The following is an 18,134-nucleotide window of genomic DNA, read 5'->3' on the forward strand; positions in this document are numbered from 1 at the left end:
TTGAAGTCATGCATTCAAGTTAAAGAGCTATCAAAAAAGATTTTGATTTAACTTGTCCATTTTTCATCTTTCGCCGTTTGAAATCTCCTCGTTGATATTTAGGAATTAGCAATTAACTAATTTCCTTTTGGAATTTGTTTTTAAAAACACTTTGATGTGATTATGTTGAAATTTGAATTAAAATATTTTGTGAGGATATACATATATAATCAGTATTATAGGCCGAACAATAGAAATAAACTTCTATTTCAACGCTGATTTTCATGGTGAGGTCATAATTCCTCAATATAAATAACTCATCATAGATACCAGGACTAAGTTTTGTATATCCGACAGACGCGCGTTTCGTCTACAAAAGACGCATCAGTGACGCTCGAATCCGAAAGAGTTGAAAAGGCCAAATAAAGTACGAAGTTGAAGAGCATTGAGGACCAAAATTCCAAAACGTTTTGCCAAATACAGCTAAGGTAATATATGCCTGAGGTAGAAAAGCCTTAGTATTTCAAAAGTTCAAAATTTGGTAAACAATATATGTTATATGGTTCGCTACCGACCCCCTACGGATCCATAGAGGGTTAGTAAAATCCATAGGGGGTGAGACCGGATAACGAATTTATCGCACGCTTGACTTTTTCTTCTGTGTTTTGTTGAAAAATAAACAATGAAACACAACAACATTAATAGATGACGTCACCATTAACGCGTCATGAACCCCCTATGAAATTTACTAACCCCCCTACAGTCTCATAGGGGGTAACCACGTGATGGCGTTAAACCAATTACAACGTGATAATATACCCGAGGTGCGATAATTGTTAATATTTTGTGTCTTTGTAGTCTAACGTTTATTTTTGGGAGATACCAAAGTGATATTTAAACTCGTCAGTCGGAAGACACATAGGAAACGCCATGGCATAAAAAAAACCAAAAGACAACAGCAGTCTTTGAGACACTACTGTTTAGTTCTCTTCATTTGTGATTTTTATAGCATCTTTGTATTTTCATATATTTTTTCTAATGCCCCCTTCATGAATTGGTATTTGCAGGATTGTAGTCTAATTATTAGACAAGTGCTGAAAGAACTAATAATGAAAAAATTCTGATTACAATGAAAATAGAAAATTCTATTTTTATAACCATATTGTGTTTAAATGTGATTTACATTTCAGCACTTTTAAAATTAATCCATATGAAAGTAAATATTCCAAATAATATTCCTGGTAGGACATTATGTAAAAATAAATGAATAGAAGGTACACTGACTGCAATCAAACATTTATTAAAAATAACAACGTGTACATTTATACGACAACATATGTATTAAAGTGTTAATTCAGACAATTTGCTTAAAATGACTGTATCAATATGATTGAAGGTTGTATATCTGCTATTATTGAGAAGAAATTATCATAGAGGTGTTCATCAAAACAGAAAATAATTTCGTTGTATTGGAACGTTATTTAGTTAGAAGTTCATATTCATAGAAAAAAATATATGTGTATGCTTAATTGTTTTAGAGTTGCTCAACCACTCCACGAAAAAATCAAAATATGTATGAAATTTTTTTTCTGTGTTATTCTTTCATGTCCTCACTTCTTCACCTGTAGATTGTTTAGGCTCTATGTCCTTGATAGAAAAAAAGGACATACAAAAAAGTTAACAACTCAAACATTTAGACTTCGAAATTATTACATGAAAATAAAATTCCCAGTATGTTTTCCAATTTTAAGAGTACAAATTGGCTTTACAGACCGGGAAGGTTGTCTTTTTCTACTCGACGTCATTGGTCAAATTTTGGTTGGTCATAGTGAAGAAAGGGGCGGATAAAATTTATGTATCTGCTTGATTCAACGATAATAAATCATTGACTTCCAATACTATATGTGGTCACTTAAAATTCCATGTAGTTGCTGTAAAGATTTAAAGTGTATGATAATTAGTGAAATAACATACAAAAAACCTACTTATTAATTGTTTCAACGGATTTTGTATACAGCATAGTTTTGTACAGTTTGTATAGGCTTTGCCATCATATGGCATAAAGGAACATTACATATGGTCCAATTATGGAGTCACATTAGAACTAAAGTCTGTTTTAATCACAAAAGTCACAATTGGATTTCACTTTCATAATCAATAGTTGTGAGATCTTCACGGCTCGTCTCACATGATACAAAACTCAGAATCGGGTCACAAGGCATATTCATCCAGATCGATTGTTGTCTAAATGTGAGACAGATGATTGTCGAATATCCGCAGCTGGCTTAAACTGTAACAATAATATGAAAAAGTTGATATTAAGAATACAATGAGATATACAGTTTAATGAAATAATTGGTTTCACTTTTGTTTACCAAATTTCTCAATAAATAAAAGCAACAGTAGTATACCGCTGTTCAATAGTCACAAATCGATTGAGAGAAAACAAACATGTGTTAAAAACTAAAACCGAGGGAAATAAATCAATTATAGTAGGAAAACAACGAAACAACAGAAACACTGAAGTGCAGCAAAAACAAAAGACAATGCAACATACATAGAAACGAACTATTAGATAACAACTGCCAAAATCCAGACTTGGTACAGGACATGTGTATGTTTGTATGTCAAAGTTTGTAAGTCACAATTTTGTTCTCAATTTGCATACAAGTTTACCCTTCTTTAATGCTGTGATGTAAAGACTTGTTCCGAAAGGAATTTGCATTTACTAATCTGGAAACAATTTAACTATTTAAAGAAAGCATGTGAAGTTGAAAAGTACTTTGATAATTCTCGAGATAATTGATTGCATTAAAAAGTCTTTCTTGTCGTGATATATTAATGCAAAAACATCCTTGCAAAATGTAGAAAAACCCTTAATTATGTGAAATAATGAGCGATTTCAATGCAATTGATCAAATTAGTCAGTACTTACTTTTATTTTCGTCCTATTGTGGAAAGTGGAACACATTGCCCGTTTAGACACACCTGTAAAACGAAATGATCAATCAAGAATGTATCACACTAATTTAATGTTCAAGAGAGACGAACTGTTTACTTAAAAACATGAATAATGATAACGTGTTTATTTTATTTAATTAGTTTCGACATTTTTGAAATCAATATGCGTGATTTTCCTAGGGAAAAAACCTTGTGTTAGTGGATTTCTAAAAAATAAGTCATTACCACTGGAGTATATCTGATGAGAAACAAAATTCCAAAATACACATTAATTCACTGGACATAGTTTTTCTAATTTCTTTTTAATACTGGTGGACGGCAGCTAAGATGTTCTGTATACATTAAAGCAACAGTAGTATACCGCTATTCAATAGTCATAAATCGATTAATTTCGAACAATTAATCTCTTTTTCCAAATAACACTAATCAAAAGTAAACGTACTCTGGATGATCCACACGTTGTCCCATCTACTGCAGGTTCTGATCGGGTGTATCTCCATTCTCCATTTCTGTCGTCACAACATAAATGTTCACACTGGGTAGGTCCTTCCTACGGAAAAAAAATAATTCTTTATCATTGGGTTAAAAAAAATTATAAATATAATATACATTAAGATAAAAAAAAAACCACAACGATTTCATTTTTGTTTAGTTTCATAATTGAGGTAACATAACACCTATAATGAGTCGACATACAATTTCATCATTTTTTATTCGAAGATTTGTTTTGCTGATCACATTTGCTTTTAAAAGTTTCCGTCTGTGTATTGTAGCTTTCAATATTATAATCCAAAATACAAAAAAAAGGTGAAAATTTTTTAAAATTGAAGGGCAATGGCTCTAATTAGTGAATACATACATGAAAAGGTAAACGTGTGTCCTAATCAAGCAAGCATTTTAGGGAAAACGTATATTCAGAGTTTAATTTTTTCATGTTTCTGAAAAAGATAAAACATACTTCACACGGTGGTCCACCTGTAAATCGTCTACACTGTTCATTGAGATTCATAAACTTGCCAGGAAAAGTTGTTGGAAATTCCAATGATTCTCTACTATAACGCTGTAAAAGGCATTTAGCTCTTTCCATCCTGTGAGGTAAAAGAAAGATTTTAAGAGGTCTGTATGTATAACATATGATAATGAATACGATTTTCACATTAGATCTAAAATTAAGAATGGAAATTGGGAATGTGTAAAGGAGACAAAAACCCAACCAATGATCAGAAAACACACCAAGACTACCAATGGGTCTTCGACACAGTATGTATAATAACTAAAATAATAAATTCAAGGTTCATAAATGTTCGGACTATAATGAAATGCTTATAGAACTATCAATATTATTCTAATTTTTTTTTTAACAATGAAGATGCTCAGATAAAGTCAGCATGTGGTAACTTTAGCAGAATAATATGTTCCCTATAATGTACCAGTATTTGCTTGCTATATAAAAATGAAATCAACTGTTTTCTTTTTCTTTTGAATTGTTACTTTTATTTGTTATTTCTTTTTTTTACTTTTAAACCTTACCGCGAAAACATATGAACTGATTTTAATAAAAATTAAGTACAGAAATACAGATAACAAACTCACCTGAGGAAATTTTGAAAACTTTTGATTGAGCATGATGAAAATCTACTAAACTTAAACGAGTCGTCTCTAGTATAGCTCATTATATAACCTGATTGTGTGGAGCATGACCTAGCCTCCGCTTCTCCATCATGGTAGGCACCCAGTCTATACAAGTCGAAAAAGATTGATTAAGAACATTGTAAACCATAGATTTCCGATTCAAGTATGATACATTACAGCTTTTTCGTATGTATAATTTAGACATTGTACGATATAATATTTTATTCATACAAAAATTGGAACAAAATAAGAACAAGATTTGAGCACACTGAAATGCGAAACATAATTCAAGATTTAACTTTGGAGGACCAATAAACTTGAAAACTACATGATAAATAAAATCTGGTAGTTAACCGATGTTTAATCCCATTAAACAGTCAAGAAGATACAAATCAAGGCAAAAACAGAAAAACAAAACAAAAAACTGAGGGAATCGACAAAACTCTAAAAGTGAACAAAACTAAATGATACAGCAAGGTAAACGTCTTCTTTGTATTTCAACTAGCAAACATTTTATTTACATTTGTTTATTTTGAGTGAGATTTATTGTATAAAAAAAGTAAGATGTACTTCATCTTCAGTTACCGACCACTTTTCATTATTTTTCACTAAATTTTCTAAATTCTCATTTGATAAAGCATTTTTACATCGAATCTAAGGATCCAACTCTCTCAGCTGACTTTGGATGAATTTGTTTTTTACCTCACTTTTAGTCAAATAGCTATTTATGCCTTTAATAAAAGTCTTTAAGTCTTGAACATTCTTGACTTTCACATTTATGGATTGAGCGTTTATGATGGAGGTCAATCCAGAAATGCGCTTCGGATACATTCAACTTATAACATAGTATTTTTATTTACTTATTTTAAATCTGTACACCTATACACTTTCAGAATTATCGTATTAAAGGTTTCTATTGGTTCGGCATTTTCGGATGAAACAATTTTAGAAAAATTACCTTACAAAATTTTTAACACCAAATTATTGCAATTGTATTCATAGGTATGCATTGGTAAGCACTTCTGTGTTGACATGAATTATCATTGATATGGTCATGATTATAAATTGACTGTTTACAAAACTTTACATTTCTGAAAAAAAAAGTTTGTATCCCTAGATAACCTTAGCTGTATTTGGCAATTTATTTTTGGAATTTTCCACATGCATGAGTTGGTTATATCAAAATGCATGTATCGTGTGCACTGAAATCTGTATCAATCGTAGAACATTGAATACAATCGCATTCTATATTACATTGAAATAATTGTAAATAGTAAGGTTTTATTGTCTGTGTGTTACTTTTCTTATTGAATTTACCCGATAAAACTCGGTTCGCCAGAAGCGCGTTTCGTTTACACAAGATTCATCAGTGAGCATTAACGAGCATTTAAAACTGAACATTCCTAAAAGTTTTACCAAATACGTCTATTGTAATAAATGCCTGTGGTGTAAAAAACAACTTTGTATTTCGACTCAGGAAATTTGGTAAACAGTAAATTTACTGAAAATCACTGTAACAATAATACTTCATGTCAACATATAAGTTCTGACTACTTGTCTGGTGATAGAATCCATGTAATCATTGTTGAAAAGTCCACTCGCAGTGTTATGGATAAAGTGGTTGTTGAAACTCATCAAGGATACCAGGCTTATGATGTGATCCGTCCGACACATGTTTCGTCTACATTATATTCAAAAGTGGTGATAGAATCTTTGACAAATGGCAAAATCTAAAGCTTAAACACATCAAAAGAATTGCAAAAACAACTGTCATATACATGACTTTGTACATGCATTTTCCTATGTAGAAAATGGTGGGTTAAACTTGGATAAGACCATTAAAAAACGAAAATTCAGAAAAAAAATGTCATAGATACGGTAATATATGCAAAGGTTGTAGAAAATGTGCCATCATTGTGCAAAGTTTATTAATGTTGTAAAAAACTAATAGGTATTTTCACACCCAAATTTTTTGTATTCAGTTATGACATTTCGTTTGTAACTCTGTATGGATATTGTTTTATGTCTTACCATTTGTGGTTTTAATTCTATTTTCATTTTATATATGTATGTAAAGGTAAAGATATTAAGCACCTAGTTCTTTTATATGATTTTAAGTTTAAAGCAACTTGGATGTTGTTTTATGATTACCGTTTATGATTTTAATTCTATTTTTATTATCTATATGTAAAGGCAAATATATTAAACACCCATATAGTTTAAATGAATTTAAGTTTAATGCACAGGATTTTTTGGTTTTCACAGAGTTTAATTTAGTAAAAAACAGACATGATTATGAAATATTGATAATTACACAATTACTAACACCTTTCTATATTTATATTCTTGTAGCGGTTAGAAAATAATCAAATAACACCATTACAAATTTAATCCCAATTTTATATTGTATGTTTAGAAATTTACCTGTGAAGTCACTGTTTGTTGCGTTAACATATTCGTGTGACGCACAGTTCACTATTCTATTGTGCTGTATTTGTGTTCTGTCGTAAATAAATTTTAGGTGGTCGGACGGACGGACCGAGTCTAGTGACTTCTAGACCACATATCTCGCCTTTGACAACGCAGAATAAAAGCTTTTATTTTAATTTTATGAATCATAAACAATGCAAGTCGGTAGAATGTCTGAGAGTTAATTCGGTTTTGTTGATTTTTCTTGTATCAAAATGTTTAAAACAAGGGATTTCTGTGTGCAGCGTCAAGATATTACTACATGCTTTACAAATGGTATATCTTGTTATTTCAAAAATGTTATGCTGTTTCTGATGCACGTACATCGTTTCAAAAGAGAGATTAAACGAAAAGGTTATACAGTCTTTTAATCAAAACGAGGTACATCGAAATTTGTTGAAACATTAGATTTTTAGGGAAATTCCGTGGGATTTCTTAGCGGTCGAATTGCCTGCTCATTTGTCACAAAATTAAAAATAACCTTGAATATGAATATATTTGAAAAGCATTTAACCTCTCATGTTGTCGATAAATCAAACTGATGTAAGTTGCTTTTAGTCATACAAAGATACAAAAACAATTGTGAAATAATACGTTCCTAAGAAATAACTTACAGATGGCCTACTTCATGGGCTGCTATTATTATTCCATTAAAACTGGTTGATGCTTCTCCAATCCCAAAATTAAAGGCATTTCCTCTTAAGAATGGTGCTGACAGACATGCACCTCTAACATATGCAACGCCTATAACAAAAGATACACAATAATTAACGATGCATTTAGTTGGGAAAGTGATCTAATTGTCAATTTGAATCGATAGATCTTTATTTTCGGTCGTTATAATTCAATTGTATTTATTTTATATGACGGGCTCTCCTTGGATAATTCCGACAAAAGTTTTTTGGATTTCTGACTGACATTTTGACATGTTGAAAAGCAATATAAACCTGACATATTAAGGTCAATTATAGTATATATCATATAAAGTACCTGCTGTTCCTTTGACACATTCGTCATCATCCATAGATTCAATAGTTTTGAGAGGCAACCGATGTCTTAATGCGCTAAGTATGCTTGGCGCCCATGGTGCTATTGGGTCAGTGTGTTGTGTCTTTCTACACGCATTTTCACTAAAATCATAATAATTATTTTTTTCATAAAACTAATTTGATTGCATTTCACAATGAGAAATTTTACAATAAGAACTGGTTTTAAAAAAAATCAGTTAGTTTTCAAGTTCTACAATTTCTTCTAGTTTGAAAAAGACAATGCATATCTAGTTGACTTCCTAAATAATGCTTCTATATAACAATGACATTCTATTTGTCTATTTATATTTCGAATGTGGACATGACACTGTTTTTCATAGAAATAAATTAAAGTTATAAAACTTACCCTGTCTGCAGAAATGCTATATCATGTAATGGTAATGCATTTTCATATTTAACTAGCCATTTTTGAAGAGTATCCATTGCATCATACAATGAGAATAGTTTACTTCCTGGAGTCATCCTACTAGATTCTATAAATGGTTGTGCATTGGGTTCTTTAAATACACCAATTTCTCTAATTTTAATATCAATTATTGGCCACTTCCCAGATAAGGCGATTGTCAAATATTTCCAATTTACCTTAAAAATAATAATGAATAAAAAGTTTAATACAAAAGTACAATATTATTTATCATTTGTGATTTTTCGCTTAAAAGAGATGTAAATGGTTAAAATTTGCTCGATTATTCGAAGAATGAGATTTCATATGTCCCTTGGTTATTTTTTTTTTATCGAGTTTCACGAATAAATGAATAAAATGAATAGATTTTTACAGTTAACAAATAAAACTTTGATAACTTTTTCTTAGTCTGATGTTTATATGTGATTACTGATGCTCCAGAAAAAAATCAAAAGAGCAAAAAAATGTTTAATGATCATTCGAACCAATGAAGGTAAATGAAAATATAATCAGAAAACGCAAACCCTGTGATATCATATGTAGTATATATATGTAAGGACTGCTGGGAGTTTTTTTTAAACGTAAAAAGGTAACAGTTATTTAACAATATTGAATATTCGCTTTAGACGAAAAGGTGATACAATTTAAAGATATTTGTATCGATGTCATCAATTGTTTTAGGAATGTTACAATTAAAATGTAGATACATAATACTTACAGAGTGCCAAAAGTGCAGTAGGTATTCGAGGAGTTCATTGGAATCCCCGCCAAAATCTTTAAACAAAGCATAATCAACAAATAACAACAGTTCTGGCTCAATTTTTGGAGTGCCAGCTTGTCGTTTCCGTCTTGTTCTGTATGTTATGTTTGGTGATTTTTGAGGTTCTTGTAATTTGTCAATATGTTCTGGCACTGAAATAAAACATATATTGATGACACGTTTTAATCCCCTGAAAGATATTAAGTCCCCTGGTACCTTTAATAACTCTTAAGTCCCCAAAACAATGCAAATAAATATTTTTTAGAGAACATTGATAAAGATTGGAAGTTGTCATTAGCATCATTTAATATTTACATACCAGAAGTAGCTAAAAGTAGTTTATATTTAAATTTTTGTCTATTCCCTGAAGTGTCCGTCCCAACAGAATGCAAATAGATATTATTGAGAGAGAAAAAGAATAAAGATTCGGAGTTGTTATTAGCATCTTTTGATATTTACAAAACAGAAACAGTTAAAAAAAAAGGTAATATTTCATTTGTCTCTTTTTGACGATGGTTATGGGAACTTTTAAAAAGGATCCTATAACTTGGACTGGTATATTGAAGTATAAACATTTATAACGTGTAAATAATTACCTTTGACTGTATCAAAATGAAACATTTCGTTATTCATTTCGCTTTTCTTGTATAAAATATGTTTTTGACGATGAATAGATCGTTTGTGTCTTTTTTGAGCCAGTGGAGAAGCTACCATTAACTCGTCAAACATTACTCCTTCCTAAAATGTTCAAAAGATCAATAACTCGTCAAACATTACTCCTTCCCAAAATGTTCAAAAGATCAATAACTCGTCAAACATTACTCCTTCCTAAAATGTTTAAAGCAATTATATCTTTAAATGTTTACAAAAACAAGGCAACGTTGAACATAAGATGGGATATTAAAAAGTAAAATCATAAAAATACTGAACTCCGAGGAAAATTCAAAACGGAACGTCCCTAATCAAATGGCAAAATCAAAGGATAAAACACATCAAACGAATGGACAACAACTTTCATATTCCTGACTTGGTACAGGCATTTCCAAATGTAGAAAATGATGGATTGAACCAAGTAAATAAAAAAAGATACTGTGATCTCAAACTCAGCAGTCGAGGTAAACATATTTGCATATATTTGCTGAAAGTTATACAAGTGCAAAATTATAATACAAATAATGTGGTGCATTCTATATACATCATTAAGATAATGATAAGATGTTTGAAAATTGTAGTTTATTCGTGATGTAGTATATTTGATGTATTATAATGATGTTTTCTGCACTTATATTACACAATTCAAGGTATCCCATGCATATATAACGGATGGTCGTTTCTTATTTAATTAGCCGGATGCCCTGTGCATATACATTTAACTATAATTTTACATCTTAAATTAAAAGGTAAATTAATATTATAACATGTAATGTAAATTACGTGTAACTAATGAAACAAATAGCTCAATGTACTATAATTAAAGTTTACATACAAATGCACTTAGATGTGTGTACAACAAGGTTGTCAGCTTTCGCCTGTATCATTTAAACTTACAATAAATGTAAATGGTTTATCAGCAGTTCCTTTCCGACGAGCTTTGACGTTAATTAATGTGCCTGTGTTGATATCATGATAAAAGTTCATTTCTTTTGCCTTTGAAAAGATGTCGACCTGAATATAAAATATGTTTTAATTTATCAAATAGTGACATCTCTTTGATAATAAGGAGTCTGATATTGACATAGATCATGTATTTGTTCCATATCAGACCATGGACCATAGATTAGTTTCCTCTCACCTGAGGTCTATGTCCTTTTTATCAACTGTATTAATACATTTGACATAAATTTGTTTATTTTAACATATCAATTAATTAATGTATAATCTAACGAAACTAGAATTGTGTTTGGTTAAAATGTTTCCGGTGACGTTTTAATAGAGGGATGTCAGATTTATTGCAGTATGTTGTTTTTATAGTTATTTTACGACTCCAGCGCGACACTTCATTAAAACTACATAAAACATGTCATTGTCAGTATTATATTCCTCCTTAGATGTATTTCTTATTTCTACACAAACCTATGATATGATACTGAGCTTTAACTTAATAGATTAATTAATACATACTCTAACAGCTTTTAAAGTCAAGCATCAATGAGAAAACTTGATAATGTTTCCCGTTACTACTAGTATGTCATATGAATTATCGCATTCGATAGTTTAATAGTGTTTTTTATGCCCCACCTACGATAGTAGAGGGGCATTATGTTTTCTGGTCTGTGCGTCCGTTCGTCCGTCCGTCCGTCCGTCTGTCCGTTCGTCCGTCTGTCCCGCTCCAGGTTAAAGTTTTGGTCAAGGTAGTTTTTGATGAAGTTGAAGTCCAATCGACTTCAAACTTAGTACACATGTTCCCTATGATATGATCTTTCTAATTTTAATGCCAAATTAAAGTTTTTACCCCAATTTCACGGTTCACTGAACATGGAAAATGATAGTGCGAGTGGGGCATTCGTGTACTGAGGACACATTCTTGTTTTATTGATAATTCGACAAACATACCGGCTTAAGTTGCTCTTTAAATACGGTCCTTCCAGAAGAATCAACGGACACTGTTAATAAACGAACATCTTCATGAAGAATATTATGTTCCAGTCTTTGCAGCTGCATTTTATATATACGATCAACTGTTAGTAAATGTAGATCTATGTAAGGGTCCTGTGTCGGATCACCCGTTATATTAAAATCTACTGGGAGATCCTCATGGGGACTTATACCTGAAACGAATAGAAATCTTAATTCTGTAATACAATGAGAAAGAAAAAAGAAACTAATCTTATTGATTTGAAACAAAGTGTCCATCCCTTCTATATTCTCAAATTGCGACCCATTCTCGCCAAAACACACATTCAACCGAAAAGCTATTGTATTGAAATGATTTCGGTGGTGTTTTCATACCGCTCTGACTAGTTTTCTGTGTAATATTTTATATTTTCCTTTAAGTCATGGTTGTTGTTTTTTTTAAATTATTTTGACCGATGTCTTCAGTGTATTTGCACCGACTGCTAATCCTATATTCTCTTTTTTATGTGTAAAAGTTTGCCTAAAATTTAAAGATGTATGATTGTAGGTGTGTTCGTGCTCCAGTAATAAGTTTTGTGTTGTGCTATTGGTACTTGTGTAAGTTTATTAATTTTTTGTAATTTTTTTTTTTTTTTTTTTTTTTTTTTTTATATATAATGACCAATTCTTATAAGTCGTAATGCTATTCATCGATATGATTTGAATGGTACGTACGTATTTTAGGTCACTTCCGGTTTTTATGGATTGGTGTGTGTTTGTTACTAAATCTCAAGTTTTTGTGGATAAATACGTTTTTTGTTTTGCTTTCTAATTCCATTAAATGTTGTTATACAATAAAAATAAAATATTTAGATCCCCACTTTCAACATTAATTTTGTGATTCTATCTATTTACACCTTGAAGAAATTCGGCATTTAAAGGAAAACTTACCAGAGACAAAAGGTTCCCAGATCTGGCTTATTTCTTTTAAATTATTCTGCAAAAAGTAATAATGGCATAATAAAAACCTTTTCAACTGATAATTTTAAAGTACAGTCGATTGTTTTTTTCGTAGTCCTCTATCTTTACTTTATTTCATATTTACTTAAATATCAAACACATGTATATGTGATTTAATTGCTTCATTTGTCTTCCCGAACAACTTGAAACACTGTATTTTATTTATGAAGGTTAACAACCTCCTTGATTTTTATTGGAGTATTTTATGAGGAAAACTTAATAGAACATATTTAAAAAAAATACATCACAACGCCTGACATAATATGTAATATTTTTTTCTCACTTTTTATTTAAATACGATTTTTGTTATCAATTTGGTCATGTATCGGGAAAATATCAACAAAATGCATTTAACATTTAAAAATAGACGGGAATCTGATAGCTAGGGAAATTTTTGTGAGTAACTCATGCGTATGTGCTTTTGAAAAGTAAGTGCATTTATTAAGCAATCTAACCTACATGAAATGTTTTTTTTTTATTAGAAATGGGTACTAATAAATAAAAGGGAGATTATTTTTGAACAGTTACGGTGTTAGTTATTTCCAAAACAACCACAACCAAGAAAAACAAATAGTTTAAATTGTAAATATAACACAGAACTGCTAAATTTAAGAGTATATCTGTACAGTGCATAATACTAGTACTCAAAATGGGCCGATATAAGCTTAATCTTATTTTGGTATTATGACTTTCAAATATAGAAACAAGATAGACAACTTATGATTTAAGACTCATAGAAGCGTGTCACAAAGAACTGAAGGAATATTTTTTGGTTCATGAAGGAAAATCAGAAATTTGGAATAGCTCATATTTTTGGGTAAAAGCTAAATGAATAAGTCTTAAAAAAAATCAAATGAGAACTAGATTTTTTATGGTGACTGTAATGACTGTAATAGTAGGCAGACGTCTTAATACAACTTGATAAATCAAAATGTAAATTAAAACTTCTGTTATAATTACTCACTGACCTTGTCGTGACAGATAGTAAGCTATAATGATACGTAACACACTGTTTTGTTTTGGCTTTATTGTTTGTTTTTAAGTTCAAGTTTAACCTTATTATAACACAACGTCTGTTATTGAAAGATCAGGTTATGAAATCTAAATCCTTCATTTTATGACACAAAAACAACAACGGTGATGTATTTTAAGTCCATAAGGACCAGTGTCAAAAATATAAACATAGCCGCATATTAATTGATTACTTTAAATGCAACCACAAAAAACACAACTAAGCAGCTTTTCTTTCAAGCATTCTTTGCGATTTGTGGTAAAAGATGACACAAAGTGATAATGGTTAACAGACCTCAAAGGTCAGTGATTGGCAGATTGACTTTCGTATCTTAACCTATGTGACAAAGCAATGTTTCTTACGCATCAATCCTTACATTAAAGGAGACATGCATCTAGCTTTAATGGATAACTTTCTTATCATTAACGTATTAATAATAAATGGTTATAGCAACAAGATACAGACAGACAAACTACAATAAGCTATGATTTTATATCTAGAACGTCTTGATGGACAAAACTATAAAAGTATCATCACAATTCACTCTGAATATTAAAAAATTATGACATTGCAATAGAGAAAATAATAAGTTTTTCCACTATAATTTGACATTTTTCTCCTCTTCATCAGCTGTGTGTGAGTTTGGTTAGTTTCGTTTTTTGGTGGTTCCTTTTTCAAGATTTTTTTTCGAATTAAAGACTCCCGAAATACAAATGAAATATTAAACTCAAATGAGACAATTTATATGGTTCTTTTTCCTCTGAACGACAATAAATAATAGTACAAAGAAAATGCATAGGCTGTACAACGGTTTACACCCAATCTCTAAGGAAAATTGAAATGCAATGATAAAAATATTTTTAAAAACCCGCTGATGAAATGTAAGAAATAGGAGTATATACTTTTCTAAAAGATATCGCTTGAAGGTGGCACATAATTGATTTAAAATAGTTATGTCTATATAAGAAAATCCCCTCCCTATGACTGTCACGATTAAAGTTGATGAATAATTAAGTTCGTTTGTCCGTTTTTGTTCTCCGTTATTATTCAGATGTATATATACAAACACTGTCACTTTTGAATTTGTAACTGCCTAATCACGATACCTGTCAAGGTTCTTTTTTAGACAATGCACAACCTGTTCGAGGGAAAGCATACACATTTAATTTTGAAAATTTATTTTTGCCAGCTTGATTTACAGTGTTGTTTTGGAATGACCTATACATCTACTTTAGCACGTAAATAGTAATAGAGTTTTGAAATGACCTATACATCTACTTTAACATATAAATAGTAATAGAGTTTTGAAATGACCTATACATCTACTTTAACATATAAATAGTAGTAGGGTTATGTAAGGAAACAGTAACTTTAATTAAAACCTCCCAATATCTTGTATTACATGAATACGTTCTTATTTAGTAATTATACTTCGACATTTCCCACAATAAAAACAGTATTTGATGTCTACCTACACAACTATATACTAACCTGATTGTGTGTATGGGTCAGAGAAATGTCATTGTACCGTTGTTGTTTCGGAAATGAAGTCTACATTAAATATATACATGGATTTACAGAAATTTATTGTCAGTACGGGTGATTTTTCAAAAGAAACTTTAAGAACCATGTCTCAATCGGTTTGCAGAGCATGCGATTTTTGACTCCTATACTCATCTGATACCTAAGCCATTGGTATACTTCTAGTTTATTTATATTTTAAATAGAGATAATTTTGATTAAAAATCTTATAAAAAATGAACTGAAATAATGAAATGATTTCGAAAAACAAAAATATCTTGTGTATACAAATAATTAAAAACGTATATATCACGGTCTTTAATTTCTGTTCGTATTTATACACAATAACCTATTTACAATTACTGAGAGACAAAGTAATTAATAATTATATGAGTTATTTATATTCACAGAACATACAATTTTATCTCACAACGTAAAAAAAAACTAGTATATGTGGGTTAGATATAAATAATAATGTGTGAATCATCAAGAATCGGAAAATCATGGCCTAATATTATATATACGAGAAGCCCAGTCAGCAGTAAAGGACAAATGTTCTATTTTCGAAGGGATCCGGTTTCGAAGATTAAGTACCGAACAGAATTGTTCAGGAAACGTATTACTTGGATTATTCAGTCATGGTTTAAGGATATGGGAATGGTGAATGTGTGTGTGATTCAAACTATGTTATAACTCGTTACGTTATACACTGACGATATAGGAAAACATGGAATTTGTCATTTATCAATGTCAATATCTACCCCAAGGCTACATTTTCGATATACCAAAAACAAATTTATTAAATAAATTTGTTTTATTTTTTTTTAAATTGAACAGTTTTGATAACATAATAATTAGTTATAAAGATACAATACCGTTTTTTTTTTCTTTCAGAAAACAGAGAATTATATGACAAATTTTATTTTGCTTGTACACAATACATGTACATCTTTTTTTATCATCGAATTATTTTTATTTCATAAAAGCCGTACAACTAAAGATAAAGCATTGCTTTCTCTATAGCCAATTTTAGTTTACATTGTATTCATTAAACATATACTAGTTGACAGTTAAGATTTGTTGTTTCGAGCTTTATAATAATTATAGAAAAATGAGAGGCACATAGAGGGTGAAGATAAGTTTTTCATATACATAACATACAACTTTTTTTTAAATAAAAATAGTAAAATACCATGATACTCTGGAAAGGATGTGAAACAAAAGCATGTGATTTAAATAGTTTATACCTATATGCTACTGAAGAAGTCACACATATCATTAGATACGGTATTAAACAAATGCAAATAAAGATGTAAATAAGAACGAATTGATACTATATAGTTTTACATATCAGTTTTAAATTACTTACTGTAAAATCCCATTGAGCAAAAGAAATTTGAACAAGAGACAATATTAAACACTTTAGAACATAATAACTTCCCATATTAGTCCACAAAACTATTGTTGGCAGAAATAGTAATCCTCGATTTAAATAATATTGCTTTGTTACGTCGGCATCGTTTCCATTACTTTATCACTTCCTACATGCAATGTTTATGCAGTGAAAGAAGTACCAACTGCTATCTCCAGCCTCGGGCCTCTACTGATACTTCATTTCATATATGTACAAGATCGTCGAAGAGTTCACTTTTCAACCTATGTCATGCTTGGTTAATTTTAGCCTTACGGCGCTAGTAATAATGGAATTAGAAATAGACACAGTAAAAAAAAACTTATCGTCATAGTATGACAGGAATAATAAATATCACATTCACTCAAATAATATTTATAAAATCCTCATTTTTCAAAAAAACATAACCACATCAATATTCTGTAACAATTTTAGAGTAGTACATAGTGTAAAATAGAAATTGTTATCATTCATATCAATACAAAATAATATATATGACGCACCGTGTAGTTCATTGCAGATCATGGCACCAAACGAGATTTGGAAACCGGAGAGAATAACAAAAATCAAATAATGCAATGCATAACTGAAAAATTAAACCCGATAATGGACAACCTTGACTCACTCCATTATTGCGCAAAGCAGAGCCATCTATTATTTAAACAAATCTTCAGATATTTTAATTTCATTCAAAGAAAAATGAAGAAAGTGGGTACTTTTGATATTAAACCAGAAAGACTATAAACTCCGTTATTTGAGTATACTCACTCTGCTTACTGAAGGGCATACATTTCCTAGTTTTGTCGACATAAGATTTGTAATAAAAATCGTATTGAGTGTAATTTGTGCCTTTAATTTTACATCTGCATCATACGATTCGACCGTCATGTTTTGAAAAGTCAAAATGAAATAAGATAACACATGTACATAAAAAGATAAACAAATAAATAAATAAATGAAATTATCATATAAAAAGCAATTTAACAGGATAGTAAAGATAATTCTTTATTGCATGATAATTGTTTTTACTAATTTTCTTATTTTGTCACGTGTCCTCTCCGTTATTTGGTCGATGGAACCAGTTAGTAGTGTTATCATTCACAAAAGCTGCTTGTGTAAAAAAAATATTGTACTGAATAAAAAAAAAAAAAACAAGTGTTTATAACTACATTTTGAATAAAAGCATTTCTAGTTTATTGTTGTTTATATGTTGTCTGCCTACAGTTGTTATGACTTTGATAAAATAAAAATTAATATGATCTACAAATTAGTATGGTATACAAATTATTATGGTATACAAATCATTATGGTATATAAATTATTACAAATGATTATGGTATACAAATTATTATGGTATAATCCAA

The 18,134-nt window shown here is 30.2% G+C and overlaps 1 protein-coding gene across 2 annotated transcripts; it reads right to left on the minus strand.

Annotated features, from left to right (window-relative positions):
• Positions 1 to 1,263: 1,263 nt before the first annotated feature.
• Positions 1,264 to 16,999, minus strand: LOC143056933 (A disintegrin and metalloproteinase with thrombospondin motifs like). Of its 2 annotated transcripts, none has more exons than XM_076230152.1 (14): positions 16,729 to 16,999; positions 12,758 to 12,803; positions 11,807 to 12,021; positions 10,802 to 10,918; positions 9,850 to 9,991; positions 9,212 to 9,405; positions 8,437 to 8,672; positions 8,032 to 8,171; positions 7,656 to 7,785; positions 4,534 to 4,677; positions 3,899 to 4,028; positions 3,383 to 3,490; positions 2,915 to 2,967; positions 1,264 to 2,282 (listed from the first exon to the last, which is right to left on the minus strand). In XM_076230152.1, the coding sequence occupies exons 1-13, from the start codon at positions 16,801 to 16,803 to the stop codon at positions 2,917 to 2,919; spliced, it is 1,728 nt and encodes a 575-aa protein (XP_076086267.1). In that variant the 5' UTR covers positions 16,804 to 16,999; the 3' UTR covers positions 1,264 to 2,282; positions 2,915 to 2,916. The 2 variants fall into 2 exon arrangements, with proteins under 2 accessions (XP_076086267.1, XP_076086258.1); XM_076230143.1 differs by having other exon boundaries at positions 1,264 to 2,269; positions 16,729 to 16,998.
• Positions 17,000 to 18,134: the final 1,135 nt, after the last annotated feature.

Source organism: Mytilus galloprovincialis, chromosome 1, assembly GCF_965363235.1.
Source record: "Mytilus galloprovincialis chromosome 1, xbMytGall1.hap1.1, whole genome shotgun sequence".
Classification (NCBI taxonomy): Eukaryota; Metazoa; Mollusca; class Bivalvia; order Mytilida; family Mytilidae; genus Mytilus; species Mytilus galloprovincialis.

What these genes read in the sequence shown, in the direction of transcription:
- LOC143056933 (XM_076230152.1), bottom strand. Translation starts at nt 16,803, where the DNA reads ATGGGAAGTTATTATGTTCTAAAGTGTTTAATATTGTCTCTTGTTCAA. An exon ending in ATAGCATTTCTGCAGACAGG is followed by an intron (nt 8,172 to 8,436) that starts GTAAGTTTTATA and finishes TTATGATTTTAG; the next exon opens with TGAAAATGCGTGTAGAAAGA. An exon ending in CAACGTGTGGATCATCCAGA is followed by an intron (nt 2,968 to 3,382) that starts GTACGTTTACTT and finishes TTCGTTTTACAG; the next exon opens with GTGTGTCTAAACGGGCAATG.